The sequence below is a fragment of the Perognathus longimembris genome, chromosome 28 (genome assembly GCF_023159225.1).
Source record: "Perognathus longimembris pacificus isolate PPM17 chromosome 28, ASM2315922v1, whole genome shotgun sequence".
In the NCBI taxonomy this organism is placed as follows: Eukaryota; Metazoa; Chordata; class Mammalia; order Rodentia; family Heteromyidae; genus Perognathus; species Perognathus longimembris.
The window spans coordinates 67,965,220-67,992,329 of NC_063188.1; the positions used below are offsets into that span (position 1 = coordinate 67,965,220).

At 37.4% G+C, this 27,110-nt stretch overlaps 1 protein-coding gene across 1 annotated transcript in view; it reads left to right on the forward strand.

The window, feature by feature from the left end:
* Nucleotides 1-27,110, forward strand: part of LOC125344151 (vascular endothelial growth factor receptor kdr-like) — a 206,469-nt gene that overhangs the window by 118,619 nt on the left and 60,740 nt on the right. The window contains exons 17-20 of the mRNA XM_048336761.1: nucleotides 647-753; nucleotides 13,622-13,757; nucleotides 15,355-15,459; nucleotides 16,493-16,606. Of these exons, the coding sequence (XP_048192718.1) occupies nucleotides 647-753; nucleotides 13,622-13,757; nucleotides 15,355-15,459; nucleotides 16,493-16,606 (462 nt within the window). The remainder of the gene's footprint in view (nucleotides 1-646; nucleotides 754-13,621; nucleotides 13,758-15,354; nucleotides 15,460-16,492; nucleotides 16,607-27,110) is intronic.

Here is a 27,110-nt window from a genome sequence, read left to right on the forward strand (position 1 = left end):
CTCGGGTTTTCTGCTCAAGCTTGGTGCTCTACCACTTGAGCCACAGCTCTACTTCTGTCTTTTTTTGGTGGTTAATTGGAGAAGAGAGTGTATGGACTTTGAACTGTGATACTGAGATCTCAGCCTCCTGAGTAGCTAGGATTAGAGGCATGAGCCACTGGCACCTGGCCCCATTTTCTTTTTATATAGAAGTTGTAGTGATGAGGATCAAGTCTAGGGCCTTGAATGTTCTAGACACTCTAAACACTCTAGTACTGAGCTATATCTTCAGACCTTTAATAACTCCAATATTTTTTTATGTAGGAAAGCTGAGCTTTGGGAAAATGATGAGTAACTTGCCCCAAATCCCCAAACTGATGAGGAAAGAGTCAAGAATAGATAGTGTCAGGCCATAGCCAACACTATACTACCATTGTCTTAGCCAGCTAATAAGCAGAGATATATTTCACTTTTGTTTTCTTGCCCATATGTTGGAAATATTTGCAGGTATTTACCTACAATGTAAGTCTTCAACCTGTTGTTTTGAGCCATCCAGTACAATAATCTATGTCTCATAAGGAAAAACTTACACTCCATAAAAAATCACATACATAGAATTTGATGAGTGTTTTTTCCTTAGTAAATTCTGTTTTTAACTTGTCCACAGTCTCTGAAGAGAAGTCTAATATTGAAGTCATCATTCTTGTTTGTACTGGTCTCACAGCTACACTTTTCTGGCTTCTTCTAACTTTGATCATTCGCAAACTTCAAAAGGTAAGAGTAGAAGGTACTTGGGACCTTAAGACTTTATCATGTATGGTTTAGATAGTCTAAATAGAGAAGTTTGTATAAACTTTGTCTCAAAACAGTCTCTTGGAATGAGACAGTGCTTATCTGGGCAGCAGAGGGTATGTGCAAATAGTGTATGTGCATTTGCACTTGGGACTCTAATATGATGAACTTTTGACTGTGTGCTATCAGTTCCATCTTTAATTTTTTGTTCTTTCTGTCTAGCATCATTCTTGATGAATTATAATATACATTTAGGTTAGTGTTTAAGATTCATGCTAAAATGCTAATACTTGCTAATATGTTTTCATAAACATGTATTAACCTACAGTTGTCAAAGCTAAAGCTCTCTTGATTACCTGTTTCCATGCCAATTTTCCTTCCTTCCTTCCTTCCTTTCCTTTCCTTTCCTTCCTTTCCTTTCCTTTCCTTTCCTTCCTTCCTTCCTTCCTTCCTTCCTTCCTTCCTTCCTTCCTTCCTTCCTTCCTTCCTTCCTTCCTTCCTCCCTCCTTCCCTCCCTCCCTCCTTTCTTTCTTTCTTTCTTTCTTTCTTTCTTTCTTTCTTTCTTTCTTTCTTTCTTTCTTTCTTTCTTTCTTTCTTTCTTTCTTTCTTTTTTCTTTCTTTCTTCTGTTCTCTCTTCTCTTTCTCTCTCTTTCTCTCCCTTCTCTTTCTCCCCCTTCCCCTTCCCCTTCCCCTTCCCCTTCCCCTTCCCCTTCCCCTTCCCCTTCCCCTTCCCCTATCCCCTTCCCCTATCCCTTTGCCACTTACGCCAAAGTTCCAGTTTTGGCTTTTTACTGCAAACTGGAGATCAAACTCTCATAGAATTTTCTGCTTCAGCCTGTTTGGAACTGTGAACCTCGCATATAAGCCTCCTAAGTAGCTAGGGTTATGGGCATGAGCCATCAGTGCTTGGCTTTTAATTAATTCTTCTGTAGATGTAGATTCTTAACATGCAAGAAAACATGAAGTATGTGTGTCTTGAGTTTTTTTTCCACTTAAAATATCTCCAGTTCCATTATTTTTCCTGAAAATTACATAATTTTGTTCTTACTTTCATGTTTGTTTATTTATTGTTTTAAAATTTATTGTCTGTCAGTCCATTGGTCATAGTGCTTTAACTCAGGGCCTGTCCCTGTCCCTGAGCCTTTTCACTCAAGGCTAGTGCTCTACCACTTTGAGCCATAGTTCCACTTCTGTTTTTCTGGTGGTTAACTGGAGATAAGAGTTTCACAGACTTTCCTGTCCTGTGCTGGCTTTGAACCACAATCCTCAGATCTCAGCCTCCTGAGTAGTTAGGGTTACAGGATTGAGACACCAGGGTCCAAATTATTTTAATTTTTTAATTAAGATTTTTATGATCAGGCATATTGAGGTAGTGGTAGTATTGATGTACAGTTTCTCAATTCTAGGCAGAGTATATAGCCTTGTAGTCAAAGATTCACCTACTGCTCAGACACTCCGCTTGATCTCTAGTTAACTCCAGGAGGAAAAGAAATCACCTGGAGGCTCTTGTAGTTCCTAGTTTAGAGGTGGGGTCTGTATATGGGCTGAATATAGAGGCCCATAAGGAGTCAGGTTTCCTCTTCATGGCTTGTTTATTTCAGGAAGGACTATACTTCACCATAAGGCTATGCATGACAAACCTATAGTCAGTATTATTCTGGATAGGGAAAAACTGAAGACATTTCTTCTAAAAGCAAGAATGAGATAACCACTATCACCATTGTTATTTAATATTGTGCTTGAATTTGTATCCACAGCCATAAGGTAAAAGATATTAATTAAAGGAATACAAATAGGAAAACAATCAAAGTATCTGGTTTCAAATGACATCATCTTATATTTAAAAGACCATTAAGAGTCTTCTAGAAAAAATTAGATCCGATAAACAATTTCAGCACAGTAGCATGATACAAAATCAGTCTAGCTTTTCTATACACTGGCAATGAACTTGATGAATTAGAAGTCAAAAAAGAAATCCCATTCACAATAACCTCAAAAATTGTTTTGGGATAAAAAACAAAATATTACAGAAATCTATAATGAACACTAAAACATTGAAGAAATAAATTGTAGGAGATGATGAAGGAAACATCATGTTTACATATACATTTACATATAATGTGAATATATGGACAGAACAAATAATGTTGAAATGACTATACTACCAAAGGAAATAAGCAAATGCAATGGAAACTCCTGTAAGATTCAGTTGACATTCTTCATACAAACACAAAACCTAAATCCTAAAACATATAGAAACACAAAAGAACCTGTTAAAGCAATCCTGAGAAAAATAAGCAATTAGGGGAGTTATCACAATTGTACAAAGCCACAGCAATAAAAGAAAATGGTATTGGCACAAAACCAGAAAAATATATTAATAGAGTACAAAAGAAGATATAAGGGGCTGGGGATATGGCCTAGTGGCGAGAGAGCTTGCTTCGTATACATGAGACCCTGGGTTCGATTCCCCAGCACCACATATACAGAAAACGGCCAGAAGTGGTGCTGTGGTTCAAGTGGCAGAGTGCTAGCCTTGAGCCAAAAGGAAGCCAGGGACAGTGCTCAGGCCCTGAGTCCAAGCCCCAGGACTGGCCAAAAAAACAAAGAAGATATAAGCTCAAGTAGGTACTTGCATCTTATTCTTCACAAAGTTGCTAAAAATATGTACAGCAAAAATCCTTTTAACCAACTGGTTCTGGGAAAACTGTATAACCACCTATAGAAGATTAAAATTAGTTCTCCATTCCCTACCTTGTAAAACAAGCAATAAAATATGGATCAAAGCCCTTAATCTAGTAATTAAATCTACAGGAAAAAGTAGAGGAAACACTTCAAGATACATACCTAGGAGAGGAACTTCATTTATTTGGGGTAGGAGGAATTGGCACAAAGTAAAAAATGTATTCCTCTGTCACAAAAGAAAACAGGTAACTTCTATGGTTTGGTCACCAGTCCCTTTCTATGATTATTCTGCCACCTGCTGGTAATATTTTTGTAACACAGGCAAGCCTAGGAAGAATAGTATGAGCCCTGGGAGCTAGCTGGCATCCTTTATCAATATCTCAGGACAAGGAGGAATCTCATCAAAGCATCAACCAAGACAGAATTAAGTTTCCTCCTCACACCTACAAGTGGATGGTATTCACTTTCTTCACTCTATGTTCTCTCTTTTATTTTCCTTTTTCAAATATGTATGGATCATGTGACAAAATAGTTATTAAACAAAAGGACACTTAAATATCTCCCAATCTATTGGAACATCAAATAGAAATGAATAAAAGAATGTACAAGGAAGATTGAGTAGGTAAACTTTTTCCTGATTACTCCTTCAAAAGAAAAAAGGGGGCTGGAAATGTGGCTTAGGGGTAGAGTGCTTGCCTAAGGTGCGTGAAGCCCTGGGATCGATTCCATAGCACCACAAAAACAGAAAAAGCTGGAAGTGGCTCAAGTGGTAGAGTGCTAGATTTGAGCAAAAAGAAGCCAGGGGCAGTGCTCAGGCCCTGAGTTCAAGCCTCAGGACTGGCAAAAAAAAAAAAAAGGAAAAGACAAAAGTATTTATAGATGAGGAGGCAGGGAAATTATATAACATATAATATATCTTTACATATACATACATACATACATACAATCTTATATTAGTAACAGAGAAGATAATGTCATTGTTACAGTTTGACATATCATTACAATATATCCCACTTAATCTCACAGGAGTTTTTTTGTGTATGTGCATGCCAATAGTGAGGCTTGAACTCAGGGCCTTGTGCTCTCTCTCACTTGGCTTTTCCACATCTCCACTTCTGGCTTTTGGTGATGACTTGGAGATAAGAGTTTTGAACTCTGCACTTTGAACTTACAATTCTCAGGTCTCTGCCTTCTGAGTAGCTAGGATTACAAGTATGAGCCACTGACCCCTAACTCACAGAAATTTCTTAATAGGTCTCCAATAGCTCAGGAAATAAGAGAATAGTTGATAAATGAGATTGGATTAAAATAAAACAACACTTCATCACATAAAGAGAAACAACAGAGTGCAATGTCAGCACCTGGCTACAATAGATTTTTAATTATCCATTAAAAAGAATAAAATTGCTGGGCACTGGTGTCTCATGTGTATAATTCTAGCTACACAGGAGACTGAGATCTGAGAATCATGGTTAAAAGTCAGCCTGGGCAGGAAAGTCTGTGAGACTCTTATGGCCAAATAACCACTAGAAAACTAGAAGGGGTACTGTGGCTCAAAGTGGTAGATCACTAAGCCTGAAGAAAAGAGCTCAGTCAGATACAGTGCCCAGGCCCTGAGTTCATTCCCATGACTGACAAAAATAGATTGTGTCATTTTCTTTAAAAATACATTGAGCTAGAGATTATCATATTAATGAAATAAGCCAGTCCCACAAACACAAGTTTTATATAATTTCTTTCAGTTTTAGAAGTTAGAGGAGAAACTCAAGGTCATGAAAGTACAAGGGAGGCTACTTGAGAGTTGGAAGAGAATGAGAAAGGACAAATGAGCAGGCAGGAGGGGTTGTGATAAATATGAGTCATAGAGGAGATTATATTAGATTATATGCATGTTGGAAAGTTCATAATGGAAATCATATTTTACAATTTAATATTTTACAATCTAATATATGCCAATATAAAGAAAAATGAAAATAAAGAAAAATATTTTATTAATGGGTACAAAAGCAGTATCTGGTATAACTGAAAATTCCTATTTTATAAAATGTCATTGCATAATTAAATTCAAACACGTTTTAAATCTGTCTGTATGGTTCTATAAAGCATAGAAATATATTTTGTTTGATGGAATGCAGTCATCTACAGCCAACAAAGTGGGATACATCTAATTTTAAGACACTAGAGTCTAAATTCAAGGCTTTGTACTTGCTAGGAAGGCCCTCTACTACTTAATCTGCACATTTAGTTTTTTGTGCTTTCATTATTTTTCCATTAAGGTCTCACATTTATGTCTGAAGCAGCCTGGACTGTAACCCTTCCATTTATGTCTCCCATGTAAGATGACAGGCTCATTACCACTACACCCAGCTTTCTTAGTTGAGATATGATTTCCTAAACATTTTGACTAAACTGGCCTCAAACTGAGATCCTCTTGATTTTTGTGTCCCAAGTAACTAGGATCCCGGGGTTAATTATGACACCCTACAAATGCATTTCTTTTTTCTTTTTGTCCTTCTATTTTCCAATAGTATCACCTCTTAATGTCATTGATATGATAACTTTTCCTGTAAGTGTTCCTAGTTGTGGTTAAAAGTAATGCTCCTTGTTTTGATGAAATACATTAATCTAAAGACAATAGACAGTTGCATATTTAGTTTTGAAACACCTAATCAACCTGAATTAATTTTAGTGTCACTGTTAGGTTTTCAGGAGATAAAAGAAGTGTGATAAAAAGTAAAGTATATACAACAGTTCAAAAGTAGTTTGGAAATTAGTGACACAATGAATCTAGAGCTTTTCCAGAAGAATGGATATACAAAACAAACAAGATAATCTTGAAAATAAACATTTATCCATGCATCTACAAAATATTGAAAGGTATCTAATAAAATATCAGAGTGGAGAAATAGAAAAATGGAAGAGAAATAAAGAGAGATTCAGGTGTACACGTCCTTGCACACAAACAGGTCAGCAATTGAAGTTGGACTCAGGGCCTAGGTGTTGTCTCAGCTTTTTTGCTTAAGGCTAACAATGTTCCACTTCCTTTTCTGGTCTGGCTGTATTTGAACTCCATCCATAGGTTCAGTCTCCGGAGTAGCTAGGATTACAAGTGTGAGCTGCCAGCATCCTGCCCCAAAATCTCTCTCTCTCTCTGTGTGTGTGTGTGTGTGTGTGTGTGTGTGTGTGTGTGTGTGTGTGTGTGTGTGTACCCTGGGTCTTGAACTGAGGGCCTGGAAACTGTCCTTGAGTTGATTTTTTTTTTTTTGCTCAAAACTAATGTCCTATCACTTCAAGCCACAACTCGATTTGTACCTGCACCTAGCTCCAAGATCCTTTAGAAAGTGGTATTTGTGGTTTCCAAATAAGACAGGAAATGATGGATTGCTTAATTTATATTTTAAAAGTATCAAGCTACAACAATTTCAAAATTAGTACAGTTAGATATCATCTGTCTAAATAAAACCACATGGTAGAATAGAAAAAGCGCTAGGAAGAAATGTAGGTTATCTGGTCTGCTCTAAAGAGAGTCTCCCAAAGCATTCCTGACAAAATATATCATGAAGAAGTGGATTAAAAAGTTTTGAATTTTTATTTTTTTCTATGTCCACATATTTATACATACTAAAAATGCAAATGGGAAAATAGTCACAAAAAGTTACTTATTCCAGTCACATGTAGTAAATTTTTTATCTCTCCATTTATTTATTTGTTTATTTATTTTTAGTTTATTGATTTATAGTTTTTTATCTGAGGCAGGGACTAAAATTCCATACCTTACCCTTTAACTCACGGGCTAATGTTCTACAACAGAGCCATGCCTCCAGTCTGCATTTATTTATTTTTTTCTGCTCAAGACTCTAGCACTTGAGCCACAGCTCTACTTCCAGATTTTTGGTGATTAATTGGTTATATGAATCTCACGGACTTTCCTGCCTGGGTTGGCTTCATACCTGAATCCTCAGATCTCATCCTCTTTAGCACATGTATTACAGGTGTGAGCCACTAGTGCCCAGCTTCCACTTATGCTTAATAATATTGACTGTGAGTTTCCTTGTTTGTTTTTGAAGTCAAAGTTTGAAAAGCAGTTGACTAAAAGTTTCTTTTTTTTTCAAATTTTTATTATCAAACTGATGTACAGAGAGGTTACAGTTTCATACGTTAGGCATTGGATACATTACTTGTACTGTTTGTTACCTTGTCCCTCATACCCCCTCCCCCCTCCCCCTTTCCCTTTCCCCCACTGAGGTGTTCAGTTCACTTACACCAAACAGTTTTGCAAGTATTGCTTTTGTAGTTGTTTGTCTTTTTTTTACCCCGTGTCTCTCAATTTTGGTATTCCCTTTCAATTTCCTAGTTCCAATACCAGTATACACGGTTTCCAATATACTCAGGTAAGATTACAGAGATAGTGTAGGTACAACCACAGGAAGGTGATACAAGAACATCATCAATAATAGAAGCTACAGATACACATGGGACGTTGAAAGTAGTTACAACTGTGATATAACAATTGTCTCCATAACATGGAGTTCATTTCACTTAGCATCATCTTAGGTGTTCATAAGGGTATAGCTATTGGGCCTTGTGGTGCTCTGCTATGACTTGCCTAAACCTGTACTAATTATTCCCAATAAGGGAGACCATAGAGTCCATGTTTCTTTGGGTCTGGCTCACTTCACTTCGTATAATTTTTTCCAAGTCTTTCCATTTCCTTATGAATGGGACAATGTCATTCTTTCTGACAGAGGCATAAAATTCCATTGTGTATATGTACCACATTTTCCTGATCCATTCGTCTACGGAGGGGCATCTGGGTTGGTTCCAGATTCTCGCTATGACAAATTGTGCTGCGATGAACATTGTTGTGCTGGTGGCATTACTGTGATTTTGTTTGTGGTCTTTTGGATAGATATCCAAAAGTGGGGCTGCTGGGTCATAGGGGAGTTCTATATTTAGCCTTCTGAGGAATCTCCATACTGCTTGCCATAGTGGCTGAACCAGTTTACATTCCCACCAACAGTGAAGTAGTGTTCCCTTTTGGCCACGTCCCCTCCAACAATTGTTATTGTTAGTTTTCTTGATATATGGCATTCTTACTGGGGTGAGATGGAATCTCAATGCTGTTTTGATTTGCATTTCTTTTATGGCCAGTGATGTAGAGCATTTTTTCATATGTCTCCTGGCCATTCTCATTTCCTCATCAGAGAAGTCTCTTTGTAAGTCTTTAGCCCACTTGATGAGGGGGCTATTGGTTCTTTACGGTTTTGTTTTGGAAGAGGGTAATTTTTTTAGTTCTGCATATATTTTAGATATGAAGCCTTTGTCCGTTGAATGGTCGGTAAAGATCTTCTCCCAGTGACTAAAGGTTTCTTCAAGTCCCTTAAAGCCTTATGAGTCCAGTTCTTTTTTTTTGTGGTACCTCACACAGTTTATTATTGAAATGTGGAAGGATAAAAGGAAAAGGCCAAAAAGGAGCAGGAGAAAAAATATCATACAGTAAGTGAAGATGGCAGGGATATGATCCTGATGGGAAGACAAATTCTCATGTTGAGACACAAATGGTATCACATTTAGTTTCGTGTTTCATCTGTTTTGTCTTCCCTTTCCTTGGGAATGCTGTGACTTAAGCAGGGTCACCTGTGTGATCTATTACTACACACTATGTTTAGGTTTACATTATCTGTGTGTCACTTGAGAATTGGTATTTCCAAACATTGTTTCAGCTGGAGCATTTTTCTTACACTTTTTTGGTTTGAAGTAAGTTTGGACATAAAAATTGTAAAACAAATACAGAGGGCTGAGAATGGCTTAGTGTTAAGAATGCTTGCTTTATATGCATGAAGCCCTGAGTTTGATTCCTCAGTACCACAAAAAGAGAAAAAGCTGGACCTGAATCTGTGGCTCAAGTGGTAGAGTGCTAGCCTTGAGCAAAAATAAGCCCATAGACAGTACCCTGAGTTCAAGTTCAAGACTGACAGAGAAAAAGAAACAAAACAACTCTAAAACTAATATAGAGATCTCTCATATGGTCTTCATAATTCTAACATATTCCATATAGATGATAAAATATCAAAACAAAATATAACATTGTGACAAAAATGTTATAAATGAATATAAGCTTACTCAGATTTTAAGTCTATCAATGATTTTGTATCTCAACATCCAATCCAGATCTGCACATATATAATGCTGTATCTCCTTGAATTCCTCCATCTATCTTATTGCTCTTCATTTCCTATGGGTCCAGTTCTTTGAGGAACTTCCTATAGATGAGTATAGAAACTTGGTGATTATATATAGTAATGTGATGATTGTATGGCAGACTCATTTTTAAAATGCAAATACAAGTTGCTAGCTGCATTATTACTCTGTAGGGCTGTTAGATCGATAATAGCAACAATAATACCAGCTGGGGTTTAGGAATCCCAATTTCAAGTCTTTATTCAGCTGTCATATTTGCTTGAGGAGCTAGAGCAAAGAACATTGATGGCAAAGACTGTTCTTTAGAGAATGAGAAAACAAGAAAATATGTTGGGTGTCTGTTAGAGGAATCTTTCTAAAAGCGTAGTAGGAAGAATTTTAAAATATTTCCATTTAACCAAGTGAGGAACCACTTTGGAAATAATCATAGAGGTTTCTCATAAGACTGAAAAACTAAAAAAAAAAAAAGAACTATCATACAATCCACTGATACCAATTTTGGGCATATATCTCAAGAAATATGTCAGGATATAACAGAAACATTTATGACACTCGTGTTTATTGCAGTACTATTCACTATATCCAGTCTATCAAAACAGTACAGATGTCTTACAGCTCCTGAAAAGTCAAGAAAATTTGGTACATGCACACACAAAACGGAGAATTATTTGGCTTTAAAGAAGAATGAAATTGTATCATTTACAGGGAAATGGATGCAACTTGAGAAAATAATGTTAAACAAAGTAAGCCAGGTTCAAAGGAGAAGGCCACATATTTTCTCTCCTAAGTGTATGCTGTACCTAAAAGATAAACATACTCTAAATACATTAATATATACATGTACACATATGTGTGTACATGTATATATGTGTATGTATATATGTATATATATACATACAGATGTATACGTAAAACATGCTTTGTAATTGTGGGGATGTTTGAGGGATTTGAAGAGTTGAGAGGAAAAGATAATGTTGGAAGTTGAAAACTGAAATATAGTGTAGCTTTGAATAAAGACAAAGCTAAAATCACTGAAAGCTGTTGAATAATAGGGGGTAGTGGAAAAGGAGAGAGAGTAAGCAAAAAGGTCAATCTGATTAAAATACTATATATGAATGTGTGAAATACTGCAGTGAAAACTATTTGGACACAGCATACAAGAAAAAAATGAGAGGCCTATAAAATACCTCCTATCCCAGGTGTAGATTATAGAGGGATTTGAGGGGCAGATACAGAGGATAAAGGAAGGTGGATGTGGTCAAAATACTTCATGCACATGTCTGAAAACAGAACAGTGAAGTTTGTTAGAATGCATTTGGAGAAAAGGAGAGAAGAATGAGGGAGAGTGATGGAGGAATTGAGTCTAATCAAGATTCATGGATGCATATATGTACTTATCAAAATATAACTCTTTTGTACAACTAATTGATGCTTTAAAATGTAAAAATACAATAATATTTATCTTTTCTTCCATGGTAGCTTTTATCATTTGTCCCTATTTCACTGTCTTGGTCTAAGTCACTGTCTACTATGATTTCAGTGTGGACTTACTTTAGTATTTTTTGTAGGACAGGTCTACTAGTGACAGAATTAGTTTTGTTATCTGAGAGTATTCTATTATTTTTCATTTTCTTTCTTGCTATACTTTCACTGTGACTTATTTTTTAGAATCATGAATTTTAAGCATTTTACTTTTGAAACTATTTTATTACATATTAGTTGTATAATCACTAATTGTAATATTACCATATATACACACAATGTACCTTGCTCAATAGATCCCTCAGCCCACCACCCCTTAAAACAATATCAACAAGTTACATTGCTCTGCATAGATGCATGTAAAGTCCTTTGACCATATTCACCATTTCACCATTGTTTACCCTCTCCATTTGTACTTCTTTTGAGAATTGTCAATTAAGTTCATTTGCCAAGTTAATAATTGGACTGTTGATTTTCTTCCCTCTGTAGTGTTTCTTGATTCTAGTTACTATTTCCTTTGCTGTGAAATAACTTTTTCATTTTGATGCAATCCCACTTGACAAAACTTCCTGTTATTTGCTGAGCAATTACAGTTCTGTTCAAGATTATTTTTGTGTTTATTCCTTTATCTTCCAGTAAAGATATATTTTCTTGTAGTAGTTCCAATGCTTCATGTCTTACATTAAAATCATTGAACCATTCTCAGTTGATATTTGTACAGAGTGAGAGAAAGGGAACTGTTTCAGTTTTCTACATGTGGACACCCCAGTCTTCCCAGCACCATTTGTTGAGAGACTGTCTTTTCTTCAACAATGATTTTTGTGTACCTTTTTAAGAAGATTAGCATGTTCTGACTGTGGGGGCTTATTTCCAGGTTGTCTATTCTATTTCTCTCTTTTTAAAATTTTTTTTTATCGGTTATGGTGGTTGAACTCTAGGCTTGGGCGCTGTCCCTTAGCTCTTCAGCTCAACGCTAGCTGAACCACAGCACCGCTCCGTTTTTTTTTTTCTTTTCTTTTTTTCTGGTTGCTAATTGAAGATAATAGTGTCGTGGACTTTTCTGACGACGCTGGCTTTGATCAGAGATCCTCAGATCTCAGCCTCCTAAGCAGCTAAGATTACAGGTGTGAGCCACCAGTGCCCAGCTGTATATTCTATTTCATTGTTCTATATGTCTGTTTTGTATCAGTACCATTCTGTTTTTGTTCCATGCCTCTAACAATAAATGGTCTTTATCTCAGGATTGACTTGGGAATAAGAGGTCTTCTGTGCTTCCATCTGAACTTAGAATTTTTTTTACCACTGTAAAAAATGTCATTGGAAATTTGATGGAAATTGAGTGGGATATATAGATTGCTGCTAGTAGTGAAACCATTTTAATTAACAATGTTGATGCTACAGATCTATGAGCATGGGAGTACTTTCCACTTTTTGATTTTTTGATAGCTTCTTGGATTTCTTCATTCAGTTATTCACTTATTAAATTTTTTCCCAGGTATTTAAGGCTTTTTAAGGCTGTTTTTAATGTGATTGTTTTCCTGAGGTGTTTTTTTGTTGTTATTGTTGATACACAGAACTATTACAACATGCTGGTTCTGTGTATAGTCGCTGTTAATTCTTAGGCATGATATTAACATTTCAGCTTTAGCCTTCACTTCCTGCTTTCAAGTCTAGAAAATGGCAAAAGACTTTTCTTATCATACTGTCATGCCCAAAGCATGCCTATCACTATACACAGAAATGTTTTAAGCTCTTATTCCCTTTTGTATCTCATTTGTGCAAAGTTCTATACCTTTTTGCAGAGTGTTTTGGCCAATAGCCTTACCTACAAATGCTTTCAGCAGTCTTGCCTGTGAATATAACCATTCTCTGCTTATGTTCTAAGTATGGCTAAATAAAGAGAAGTCTGTGTACTACTGATCCTTGGGGGACCTTCTAGATAGCTTAAAACCTATGGGCCTAACTTTAACGTTATATTGCTACTTTTGACATTAGGAATATATACCCCCAGTAGTTGCTAGTGTTTTTATTTATGCTCCTAATACCAGGAGATGCCTAGTTAAAATGTTATGACACACTCTTGCCATAAAGCAACTGCTTTTTTCTTCATCAAGGCCTTCTCTTGTTATTGTAGTTTTTAACAGATTCAAGTGCTCTTCAAATATTGACGATGACCATTTCTGCTGCCTTATTAGTTGCTTTGGGGGAAGGACATAGCCCTTAAGTTCTCTAATTTGTAATTTTCACTGACAGTAATCTTTATTTTTAAATTTTCAGTGTTTCTGCATGAGTATTGGCCCATTATCCTAAGTTGTTGGTTTCATTTAAATCATAATGTGTGTACAGTCGTCCTTATTATCTTTACTTGCTTAAGTATCTTTCTGAGTTTCTGAGCTACCCTAAAATTTAAAATAGGAAATTCCAGAGCCCTTATAACACATCAAGAAAACATAGTAATATTCTCCCTCCCACTTCTTTGCAGCCCAATGTGTCAGAAATAAAAACTGGCTACCTCTCCATCATAATGGATCCAGAAGAGATGCCTCTGGATCAACAATGTGACAGGCTTCCCTATGATGACAGTAAATGGGAATTCCCGAGAGATCGGTTACAGCTGGGTGAGTACCAATATCTGCCAACATTCCTTTGTCAATAGACTTACGACATCATTGTGGAAAAAATAAACCAATTGCAATCTAGCTTGCACCTGGGTTATTGTCCGTAGATCTGATGTCTTTAGACAAAGTGGGATGCATCTCAATGATGGTAACTGAACAGGCACTAGTACCTCGTGACTGCAATTGTATCTACTCAGAAGATTGCAATTTGGGTATCACAGTTTGAAGCTAACCCAACAAACAAATCCATGAGATCCTTATCTCCAGTTAACCAGTAAAAATCCAGAAGTGGAGCTATGGATCGAGTGGTTCATTGGTAGCCTTGAGTTAAAAAGCTAAGTCACACTGCTCAGGTGGACATGTGTTCAAGCCCAAGTACCATCTCTGTCTCTCTATCTCTCTTTCTGTCTCTGTCTGTTTCTCTCTGTCTCTGTCTCTCCCCCTCCCTGCTCTCTCTCTCACACACACATAGTGGCAATAGGACTGGCATTTTTTGTCAGTCCTGGGCTTGAACTCAGGGCCTGAGCACTGTTCCTGGATTCTTTTTACTCAGGGCTAGCACTCTACCACTTGAGCCACAGTACTACTTCTGGCTTTTTCTATATACATGGTGCTGAAGATTTGAACCCAGGGCTTCGTGTATGCAAGGCAAGCACTCTAACACTAGGTCATATTCCCAACCCCAGGAATGACATTTTCTTAACATAGAATAATTCTTTGTTCTTCAACAAGGTGTTCCCCTTTTTTAAGTTTCTAATAGATATAAATATCCTTCAAAAGTAGATTCTGACCCTTTCCATCAGCTCATTAAATTATTTCTGCTACAATAAATTAAGATAGCAGAGATGTATTGTGACACGAGACTGGGAATTTTTAGATATACAAGGTATAGATACATAGAAGGATGGATGGATGGATGGATAGATAGATATCCCAAGGTAAATTTAGACTAGGCAATACACTGAGGTTTATTCTTTTCTCATCTACAAAATGAAGATATTAATATTGTTTCATATAACTTTCATGAGAATCCAGTGAAATAACATTTGGAAATCTTTTTATTGCTTTAAAATGCTAAAAAATATTAAGACTTAGTTTTTAATACTCTTTGATAATAAATGATAGAGAAATAGAATGAATGTCTATAGAAATGTATCCAGAATTCTAATAACTAGTGAGTCCTTCACATACCCAAATAGTTTTTTCTACCACTGCATTCTCTTATTCTACCTACATTTATTAGACATCAACCATGCACTAACATTATTGTGGGCACTAGGAGTACAGTGATGAAGAAGACACCTTTACTGAGTTTACAGTCTAGTAAAATAGACAAAGAAATAAGTAAAATAATTTAAACAACATAATAATGTCTTGAATAATATAATGTTGAGAAGTAATAAATGTTTTGAAGAAAAAATTTACCACTGAAAGAAAACATGTACCATCAAAGCATTAGTATTTTCTACAGGAGAGTTGTGAAAGTCTCCTCATAAACACTTGTCTTAGAAGTTCTGTTATCCATTACCAAATCCAAATATATCCTTCTCTCTGGTGTCTTTTCACTAATGCTCATTTTCACTTCTTACCCCCGCAGGTAAAATTCTTGGTCATGGTGCCTTTGGTAAAGTGATAGAAGCTTGTGCCTTTGGCATCGACAGAGAATCAACTTGTAAAACAGTGGCAGTGAAAATGCTAAAAGGTGATGTTTTTATACCTTGGGAGGCTATGTAGGCAATTTGCAGGTATTCTCAGGGCAGGCGGAAATCTGGACTGAAATCAACTTCTACCCTCATTCAACCTATGTGTCCATGGAAACATCAGCCTTGGAAATTGGAGTCAATAATCAAGGGACCTTACATGACAGCTTATTTGTTATTTCCCTTTTTGGTAGTACCTAAGTGTAGAAGTGAAATTTTCACAATTATAGTTCATTGTAATGTCAATATAAGTCAACAGCAGGATCTGATCACCAAAATTTCTACAGGGCCTTTCTTTGGCTTAGTATAAATTAAATGACATAAAATGTGCTTAGATAGAATTACAATTCTATTCTCTGATGTTCAGGGATGCATTAAGCAATAGTATGCTTCTAGTCTTGAGCAGGTAAATTTGTGTTTATATATTCTGAAACTACTCAATCCATGCTCCTTAATGCCACATAGCCACACAGAATAGTACTTAAACCAATTCGAGGCAATTTACTGATTATCCCTTCCAGGTCAGAAACTCAGAAAAAGTTTATAACAAGAAGGAATAGCTATGAGTGCCCATTTCAAAACAAGAACATGGAAGATTTACTGAAAGTACATACTGTTTAGAGAATAAGTAAATGAGTACATGTCAATGTTTTAGTTATGTACTTATTTATATGTTTTGCAAAGGACAACCAGTAAATGAGTGATTGTGTTCTAGACCTCTCTCCTATTTCTTTTTTTTTTGGCCAGTCCTGGGCCTTGGACTCAGGGCCTGAGCACAGTCCCTGGCTTCTTCCCGCTCAAGGCTAGCACTCTGCCACTTGAGCCACAGCGCCGCTTCTGGCCGTTTTCTGTATATGTGGTGCTGGGGAATCGAACCTAGGGCCTCGTGTATCCGAGGCAGGCACTCTTGCCACTAGGCTATATCCCCAGCCCCTCTCTCCTATTTCTTATCAGTATGTAGGGTTTTCTCTGTTTTATTTACTTCTACCAGGGACAGAAATTGTATTGTGAAATTTCTGTGTTTATTTCAAGCAGATTGTGCAACATCCAGTGAGTGCAAAGCTTTGATGTCAGAATTGAAGATTCTCATTCACATTGGTCATCACCTCAATGTGGTCAACTTACTGGGTGCTTGCACTAAGCCTGGAGGTAACTTTTCAGTAGTTATCCAGAACTGATTCTTAGGGGTCATTTTCTTAGGAGAAAGGTAGATACTGATGTGGATATGCCTTCCTGTACTGCATATAAGAGTCTTCTAACTTAAAAAACATGGCATAGGATTTCCAATGCCTATGTTCTTTGCCACTAACTCAAATCAAGACTATATAATACACAAGTAGATTGGGTTTATTATAGCTATGATTCCTGACAGCTCAATACCCTATGAGAACTTGAGTACATGAGATGTCAAGAAGATATTTTGGGTTCCAAAATATGGCAATCAAGTCAATGCAAGAGATTCTGTAGCTCTTTTGAATCCCCATTTTACTCTCAGTAGTATTCAGTAACCTGAAGATTTCAGCTATTTGTTTTATGACCATTTTTCATTTCCTGTCTATTAACAGTTTTAAAGCCTTCATCTGCACCTGAAACAAAGTCTTTCATTCTTCTATTATATGGTTCTTCACTATCCTTTCATTCAGCCATTTTAAACACCTTTCTTTCTTGTTCTTTCTCCCTCTCGCTCTTTTCTTTTTCTTGTCTTTTCTTTCTTTTTTGCTGGTCCAGGGGCTTCAAACCAGGGCCTGGGTGCTGTCCCTGAGCTCCTTTGTGCTCAAGGCTAGCATTTGAGCTTATTGGAGATAAGAGTCTCACAGACTTTCCTGACCAATCTGGCTTTGAATCACAAGCCTTAGACCTTAGCCTTCCATGTAGCTGTGAGCTACCTGTGCCCAGCTAAAAACAACCTTTCTTAAGAACCTATTGATTTTATGTGAAAAAGATTTGGCATGAATTATGAACAATGATACTGCTGAACTTAATAAATAAATATATTTCAAGCTACACATAGTCTGTGGTGTAGCAAGCACAAAAATATGTAGGCAATGGGGAAACTTCAAATTTTCTTTGGAATAATAACATTAGATTTAGTAAGATAATGGTTCTGGGTTTGGGCAGTTTTGTGCTAGCAAGGCACAAGTGCACAAGCACAGAAATGGTTGAAATGATCAGCCAGTAAACTTATCCCTCCACTGGACTGTGGGACCGTAAACTACCTGTGGCCAGATGCTTCTATCTGATGACTTTTTTTGTACCAGTCCTGGGGCTTGAACTCAGGGCCTGGGCACTATCTCTGAACTCTTTTGCTCAAGGCTACTGCTTTACCACTTGATCCAGTTCTAGCTTTTCTGGACATAGTTAACTTGAGATAAGTCTCATAGGTTTTCCTGCTCAGACTGACTTCAAATTATGATCCTCAGATCTTAGTGTCTTGATTAGGTAGGACTACAGATGTGAGCCACCAGCACTCAGATGATTACTTATTAGTATATATTATTTCCACACATGCATATAATTTACTTAGATTATGCCCCCTCTTTTTTGCTGTCAGTTCTGAGGGTTGAGCTCAGGGCCTAGTTTCTAGTATGTAAGACTTTATCCCTCTATCCTTGGCAACATATGTTGATTTTTGTTTTGTTGATGCTGATAGCCATCCTTACTGGGTGAGATGGAATTTCTATGTAGTTTGGGGTTGGTTTCTTTTTTTTGGTGTGTGTGCCTGTCCTGGGGTATGAACATAGGACCTGGGTCCTGTCCCTTAGTTGTTTTTTGTTCAAGATGTGCTCTACCACTTGAGCCACAGCTTCACTGTGGTTTTTGGTGGTTAAGTGGAGATAAGAGTCTCACAGACTCCTTCCTGGGCTGGCTTTGATTCACAATAGTCAGAACTCAGCATCTTGAGTAGCTGCGATTGCAGGCATGAGTCACCAGTACCAGCTGAAGACTGTTTTTGTTTTCTATTCTGGCAATTATTTTTTTGGTATACAGAAGTTTTATAACTGGAAGGAAATTCAAGATTTGCCAATATTTGCTGTTATTTTCTGAGGTACCAGAATCTTATTTTATTTATTTATTTGTTTTTCCAATTTTTATTATCAAACTGATGTATAGAGAGGTTACAGTTTCATACGTTAGGCTTTGGATACATTTCTTGTACTGTTTATTACCTTGTCCCTCATTTCCCCTCCCCCCTCCCCCTTACCCTTTTCCCCCATGAGGTGTTCAGTTCACTTACACCAAACAGTTTTGCAAGTATTGCTTTTGTACTCGTTTGTCTTTTTTTACTCTGTGTCTCTCAATTTTGGTATTCCCTTTCAATTTCCTAGTTCCAATACCAGTATACACGGTTTCCAATATACTCAGATAAGATTACAGAGATAGTGTAGGTACAACCACAGGAAGGTGATACAAGAACATCATCAATAATAGAAGCTACAGATACACATGGGACGTTGAAAGTAGTTACAACTGTGATATAACAATTGTCTCCATAACATGGAGTTCATTTCACTTAGCATTATCTTAGGTGTTCATAAGGGTATAGCTATTGGGCCTTGTGGTGCTCTGCTATGACTTGCCTAAACCTGTACTAATTATTCCCAATAAGGGAGACCATAGAGTCCATGTTTCTTTGGGTCTGGCTCACTTCACTTCGTATAATTTTTTCCAAGTCCTTCCATTTCCTTACAAATGGGACAATGTCATTCATTCTGATAGAGGCATAAAATTCCATTGTGTATATGTACCACATTTTCCTGATCCATTCGTCTACGGAGGGGCATCTGGTTGGTTCCAGATTCTCGCTATGACAAATTGTGCTGCGATGAATATTGTTGTGCTGGTGGCATGACTGTGATTTTGTTTGTGGTCTTTTGGATAGATATCCAAAAGTGGGGCTGCTGGGTCATAGGGGAGTTCTATATTTAGCCTTCTGAGGAATCTCCATACTGCTTGCCATAGTGGCTGACCCAGTTTACATTCCCACCAACAATGAAGTAGTGTTCCCTTTTGGCCACATCTCCTCCAACAATTGTTACTGTTAGTTTTCTTGATATATGGCATTCTTACTGGGGTGAGATGGAATCTCAATGTTGTTTTGATTTGCATTTCTTTTATGGCCAGTGATGTAGAGCATTTTTTCATATGTCTCCTGGCCATTCTCATTTCCTCATCAGAGAAATCTCTTTGTAAGTCTTTAGCCCACTTGATGAGGGGGCTATTGGTTCTTTGCGGTTTTGTTTTGGAAGAGGGTAATTTTTTTAGTTCTGCATATATTTTAGATATGAGGCCTTTGTCCATTGAATGGCCGGTAAAGATCTTCTCCCAGTCTGTGGGCTTTCTGTTTATCTTGCGAGCTATGTCCTTTGCTGTGCAGAAGCTCTGCAGTTTGATGCAGTCCCATTTGTCCAACCTTTCTTTGATTTGTAGCCTTTCTGGGTCTTTGTTCAGGAAGTTCCGTCCTGTGCCAAGAAGCCCAAGTGTTTCTCCTACTCCTTCCTTTAGTGTTTTCAGAGTGTCAGTTTTGATTTCGAGGTCTTTAATCCATATGGAATTGATTTTGGTGCAGGGTGATATATAAGGATCTAGTTTTAGTTTGTTGCATGTGTTGAGCCAATTTTGCCAGCACCATTTGTTAAAGAGGCTATCTTTCTTCCATACTATTGTTTTAGCTCCTTTATCAAAGATTAAGTAGGCGTAGTTCTATATTTTCTTTTTCTTCTTTTTTTTTTTTTTTTTTTTTTTTTTTTTGGCCAGTCCTGGCCCTTGGGCTCAGGGCCTGAGCACTGTCCCTGGCTTCCTTTTGCTCAAGGCTAGCACTCTGCCACTTGAGCCACAGCGCCACTTCTGGCCATTTTCTGTATATGTGGTGCTGGGGAATCGAACCCAGGGCCTCATGTATACGAGGCAAGCTCTCTTGCCACTAGGCCATATCCCCAGCAAGTAGGCGTAGTTCTGTGGGTTTATTTCTGGGTCTTCAATTCTGTTCCATTGGTCTTCAGGCCTGTTCCGGTGCCAATACCAAGCTGTTTTTATTACTATAGCTTTATAATACATCTTGAAGTTGGGTATTGTAATTCCTCCAGCACTCTTCTTTCTGCTTAGGATTGTTTTTGCTATTCTAGGTCTTTTATTGTTCCATATGAATTTCTGGATTGCTTCCTCTATTTCATCAAAAAATGGTGTTGGGATATTAATGGGTATTGCATTGAATTTGTAGATAGCCTTTGGCAATATTGCCATTTTGATTATATTAATCCTCCCAATCCAGGAGCATGGGAGGTTTTTCCATTTCCTTAGTTTTGACTTAATTTCATTTTTTCAAGCTTTTAAAGTTCTCATCAAAGAGGTCTTTCACATCTTTGGTTAAGGTTATTCCTAGGTATTTTATGTTTTGAGGTACCAGAATCTTATTAAAGAACGTTTTTGCCTATTCTTGTATCTTCCTTTAATTATTTCAAAGTCTGGATGTTAGATGTAGGTGTTTGATCTATTTTTAATTGATTTTTATATACCATGAGAGGTAAGGTTCTAGTTTCAGTCTTCTACATATGAATAGCCAATTGTCTTAATATTCTTTAAGAGGCTTCTTTTGTCATGTGTGTTTTATGTGCTCTCATCAAGAATCAGATGAAAGAGCAGTGGATCTTCTGATCCACTAGTTTGTGTCTCTTTTGAGCTGATACCATATTGTCTTTTTTTTTTTTTTGCCAGTCCTGGCCTTGGACTCAGGGCCTGAGCACTGTCCCTGGCTTCTTTTTGCTCAAGGCTAGCACATTACCTCTGAGCTACAGTGCCACTTCTGGCCATTTTCTGTATATGTGGTGCTGGGGAATCGAACCCAGGGCCTCATATATATGAGGCAGGCACTCTTGCCACTAGGCCATATCCCCAGCCCATCATATTGTCTTTCTTACTATGGCTTTGTAGCTTAATTTGAAGTCAGTTATTGTAATTTTTCTTTCTATTCAAGATTGTTTCGTCTATTTGTGATCGTCTCTTTATCCATAGGAATTGGATGGTCATTGGAATTTTGGTGGAGATGACATTGAATGTTTTTCCTTTGTGGTTGTGGGGCTTGAACCCAGGGCTCTGGCACTGTTCCTGAGCTTTGTGTTCAAGGCTAGGGCTCTGCCACTTTAAGGTACAGCTCCACTTCTGGTTTTCTCATGGTTAATTGCAGATAAACGTCTCAGGGATCAGTTTTATAATAAAAACTAAAAAAAAAAATGTCTCAGGGACTTTCTAATGTGGGCTAGCTTTGAACCTGATCCTCAGACTTCAGCCTCTTGAGTAGCTAGGGTTACAGGCATAGGCCATTGGCACCTAGCACATTGAATATCTTTATTGCTTTCATCAACACAGACACCTAAACAAAATTAATTCTACAAATCCATTAAAATAGGAGATCCATCTTCTAGTGTTTTCTACTGCTTCTGTAATTAGTGTTCTATAAATGTTTTCGTAAATATTAAAAAAATCTTAAATATATGTCTAGATATTTTCCTTTTTTGCCAGTCCTGGGGCTTGATCTCAGGACCTGGGTGCTGTCTCTGTGCTTCTTTTGCTTACAACTAGCACTCCAACACTTGATCCACAGTGCTACTTGTAGCTTTTTCTGAGTAGTTGGTTGGAGATAAGAGGCTGTGGACTTTCCTGTGTTACAGGGTAAGAAATGTTATGGGGTTCGAGGGAGTGGATTCCCATCCCTCCAAGAGTCTACCATTCAGAGACAGTCTCAAGCAAAAAGATGGATTTATTGGGGAAGTAGAAAGCGAACTGACCAGCCAGGGATGCAGCATAGACTCAAGAGCTGCCACTGTGACAATGAAAAGTGGGATGACCGGCCAGGGGACACAGGGCAGACTTGGGAGTTGCCACCGTGAACCCGGGCAGTCCTCAAGTTGGAATTTATAAATTTAAAAGCATAGCACAGATGTAGGGGCTTGAAGCAGAGGATAGAGCACACAAAAAGTTCACAGATGTAGGAGGTTGACGCAGGTGGTAGAGCATACAACAAAGCAAGAGTGCCACAGATGTAGGAAGTTGACACAGGGGTAGAGCAAATAACAAATAAGCAAGCCATTTACAGAAGCAGAATTTTGGGGCCAGGTTGTCCTAATAATCAAGATAGCGTCAGCTCTATTCCCCCCAACATTTCCTACCATGTTTCCCTAAACAAGATGGAGTCAGTTCTACACCGCCTTCCCAGGCTGACTTTAAACTGCAATCCTCAGATCTTAGCATCAAAAGTAGCAGTATTTTACATTTTTGAGACTTATGAGTAGGATTGTTTTTTCATCCAATTCTTTGATTTATGTACCTTTATTTCATATTCTGATGCATTTATGTGAGCTTTTCATATCAAAAAGTGATCTGGTGAAGTTTTGTGTCATTTTAAACATGAAATCATATATGTGAAGGAAATAATTTACATTTCTAGGGCTAAGAATATTCCAATTTTTTTTATCTATTGGACATTTGCATCTTCTTTTGAGAAATGTCTATCCAACTCATTTTCCCACTTACAATTTGGATTGTTTGTTCATTTTGTGTTTAATTCTTTAAGTTCTTTATGCAGTTTGGTTATTAATCTCTTGTTCCATGAGTAGCTGGCAAAGACTGCCATTCATTAGGCTGTGTCATCACTTTGGTGATTGTTTCTTTGATGTGAGAAAGCCTTTCAGTTTGATGCAACTGCATTTGCCAATTCTTGCTATTTCTTCCTTTCTTTCTCTCTTTCTCTTTCTTTCTTTCTTTCTTTCTTTCTTTCTTTCTTTCTTTCTTTCTCTCTCTCTTCCTCCCTCCCCTTCCTTCCTTCCTTCCTTCCTTCCTTCCTTCCTTCCTTCCTTCCTTGCCTACTTTCTTTCTTTCTTTCCTTCTTTCTCTCTCTGTCTTTCTTTCTTTCTTTCTTTCTTTCTTTCTTTCTTTCTTTCTTTCTTTCTTTCTTTCTTTCTTTCTTTCTCTCTCTCTCTCTCTCTTTCTTTCTCTCTCCTCTCTCTTTCTTTCTCTCTCTCTTTCTTTCTTTCTTTCTTTCTCTCTTTCTTTCTTTCTCTCTCTCTTTCTTTCTCTCTTTCTTTCTCTCTTTCTTTCTTTCTTTCTTTCTTTCTTTCTTTCTCTCTTTCTCTCCTCTTCTTTCTTTCTTTCTTTCTTTCTTTCTTTCTTTCTTTCTTTCTTTCTTTCTTCTTTCTTTCTTTCTTTCTTTCTTTCTTTCTTTCTTTCTTTCATTTTTTTGCCAGTCCTGGGGCTTGGACTCAGGGCCTGAGAACTGTCACTTGCTTCTTTTTGCTCAAGGCTAGCACTCTACCTCTTGAGCCACAGCACCACTCCAGCCTTTTCTGTTTATGTGGTGCTAAGGAATTGAATACAGGGCCTTTGTGCATACTAGGCAAGCACTCAACGACTAAGCCACATTCCCAGCCCACTTGTTATTATTTCTTGAACTATGTTCTCTTTCAAATAAAGGAAAATAGATTTTTAAAAGGACACGAAAGTAGTCAAACACTGGTGGTTCATGCCTATAGTCCTAGCTTCTCAATGGGGAGATCATTATTCAAACCCAGCCCCAGCAAGAAAGTCCACAAGGCTCTTATTTCAGTTAACCATGAAAAAGCCATAAGCGGAACTATGATTCAAGTAGTAGAGAACCAGCCTTGAGTGAAAAAGCTAAGGGACATTGCTTAGTACTGGAATACACACAAAACAAGGAAATGGAAGCAGATTAGGGTGGGGTGGAGAACCACTGAAATGATGGTAGGAACATGAATGAGTGATGGTAGAGGAATATGATCAAAGCACATAGTTTGTAATTACTAAAAAGTCATTACTTTGCAATTTGGATTATACAGGGATAATTTGCTTTTTCTATTTGTATCCTTTTAATTTTTCTCTAGTCTCATTACTCGGGGCCAAATTATTTTAATTAAATTTTATTTGACAAGGTGTTGTGCAAAGGGGGTACATTTACATAATAAGGCAGTGAATACATTTCTTGTGATATCTTACACCCTCATCTTACTTTCCCTTCCCTAGATCAATATCTAGTGTACCAAAATCATATACAATAACCACGTAGGGTAATGCCAAAGTAAATTCACCTAGAACATTAAACATAACGTCAACAATAGAAACCTCCTGTGTCCTTCTCTTGAAGTTGTTTTTGCTTATCCTCCTCTTATATGATCATATGTACATAGCTGTTGAGCTATTGTGATCCACTGATAGGTCTATTCTAGACCTTTTATGTTTAGTAGTTGTTTGGTTTTAGATACATAATGTAAAGTCCTCTGACCCAAACATGTGGAAATACCATTTGAAAAGAAGTTTGTTGTTTTGCATACCTGGTCTCTAATGTCCTCCTGCCTCCCTAACAGTCATATATCAAGGAAACCATGCCCCCTTGTTCTCTGTGTTCTAGGCTTGTCTCGCTTAACATTATTTGTTCAAGATCTGAACATTTCCCTGTGAATACCATTATTTTATCATTTCTAATCTCTATGTAGTATTCCATTGTGTATAGATACCACATTTTTTTGATCCATTCATCTGTAGTGGGGCATCTGCGTTGTTTCCATATCTTGGCTATTGTGAATTGTGCAGAGATAAACATGGATGTGCAAATGTCTTTATGATATTTTGAGACCTGTTGTTCAGGATAGATGCCTAGGAGTGGTATGGCTGGGTCATAGGGTAGGTCTATGCTGAGCTTTTTGAGGAACCGCCATAATGTTCTCCAAAGTGGTTGTACTAATTTGTACTCCCACCAACAGTGGAGAAGGGTTCCTCTTTCCCCTCATCCCCTCCAGTATTTGTGGTTGCCAGAGTTCAGAGTATAGGCCATTCTAACTGGGGTGAGGTGGTATCTCAGGGTTGTTTTTATTTGCATTTCCTTTACTGCCAGGAATGTTGAACATTTCCTCATGTGTTTCTTTGCTATTTTTATCTCTTCTCCTGTGAAGTCTCTCTTTAGCTCCTTTGCCCATTTAATAATTGGTTTACTGGGTTTGGAGGGGGTTAGTTTTTTGAGTTCTCTGTAGATGACAGATATTAGGCCTTTGTCTGTTGCTGTGCTGGTGAAGATCCTTTCCCATATGGTTGGCTTTCTAGCTTAGTGGCTATGTCTTTAGCTGTGCAGAAACTTTTTATTTTGTAGTAGTCCCATTTGTCGAGTCTCTCCCCTATCTGTTGTGCCCCGGGGACTACGTTCAGGAAGTTCCTACCTGTGCCTATAGGTTCTAGTGTCTGTCCTACTCTGTCCTTCAGTAGTTTCAAGGTTTCATGTCTAATGTTGAGGTCCTTAATCCATTTTGAGTTGATCTTGGTGCATAGTGGTAAGCTAGGGTCTACTCTGAGTTTTCTACATATGGCTGCCCAGTTTTCCCAGCACCAGTAGTTGAAGAGGCTATGGTTTTTTCCCATTGTATGTCTTTAGCTCCTTTGTCAAATATCAGTTGACTGTAAGAATGCGGCTTTATTTCTGGGTCTTCTATCCAATTCCATTGGTCTTCAAGTCTGTTTTTATGCCAGTACCAGGCTGTTTTTGTTATGATGGCTCTATAATAGAGCTCGAAGTCTGGTATTGTGATTCCTTCTGTGCTGCTTCCTTTGCCTAGATTTGCTTTGGCTATTCTAGGTCTTTTGTTGTTCCATATGAATTTATGTGTTGCTTTCTCTATTTCAGTGAAGAATGTAGCTGGGATCTTGATGAGGATTGCATTGAATTTGTATACCATTTTGGGCAATATGGCCATTTTCACGATATTGATTCTGTCTACCCATGAGCATGGGAGGTCTTTCCATCTCCTGGTGTCCTCTTTGATTTCTCTTTTCAGATTTTTTTAAACTGTATTTTTTTGTCTTTTCATTATTGGTAATGGGTATTGAACCCAGGACATTGCACTTGCTAGGCAAGCGCTTTGCCACTGAGCTACATCCCAGCCCACTTTTCAGATTTTTAGAGTTCTCATTATAGGTCATTCACATCTTTAGGTTAATCCCTAGGTAATTTATTCTTTTTTTTTAGCTATTGTAAATGGTATTATTTCTGTAATTTCCTTTTATGCTTGTACATTGCTGGTGCACAGAAAAGCTGCTGATTTTTGTGGGTTGATTTTGTATCCTGCTACTTTGCCAAAATGGTTTATTAGTTCTAGGAGTTTGGGGACTGAGTTTTTTTGGGTCCTTCAGATATAAGATCATGTCATCTGTGAATAGGGATAGTTTGATTTCTTCTTTATCAATGTGGATCCCTTTGATGTCCTCCTCTTGTCATATTGCTATGTTGAATAGAAGCTTGTTCCTGAGTTTAGGGGAAATGGTTTTAGTTTCTCCCCATTTAATATGATATTAAATTTTAAGCAGTACATTGAGTAAAGTGCTTAAAGTGCCCACTATTGTATCATTTCTAATTTTAGAGTAAATATTTTCAACATAAAGTTGGTTGTTGGTTTCATTAAGTTGATATATTATCCTTCTAAGTTTCTCAGGGCTTTAATCATGAAGGGATAATGAATACAGTTATAGGCTTTTTTTGTCTGTATTGATATTGTATTTATGTGCTGTATTTTAAGTGTGTTGATTTGTATATGTTTTGTATGATTATAACCCTGGTACAAAATCAACTTTTTTATGGTCAATTATCTGTTAATTTTTTGAT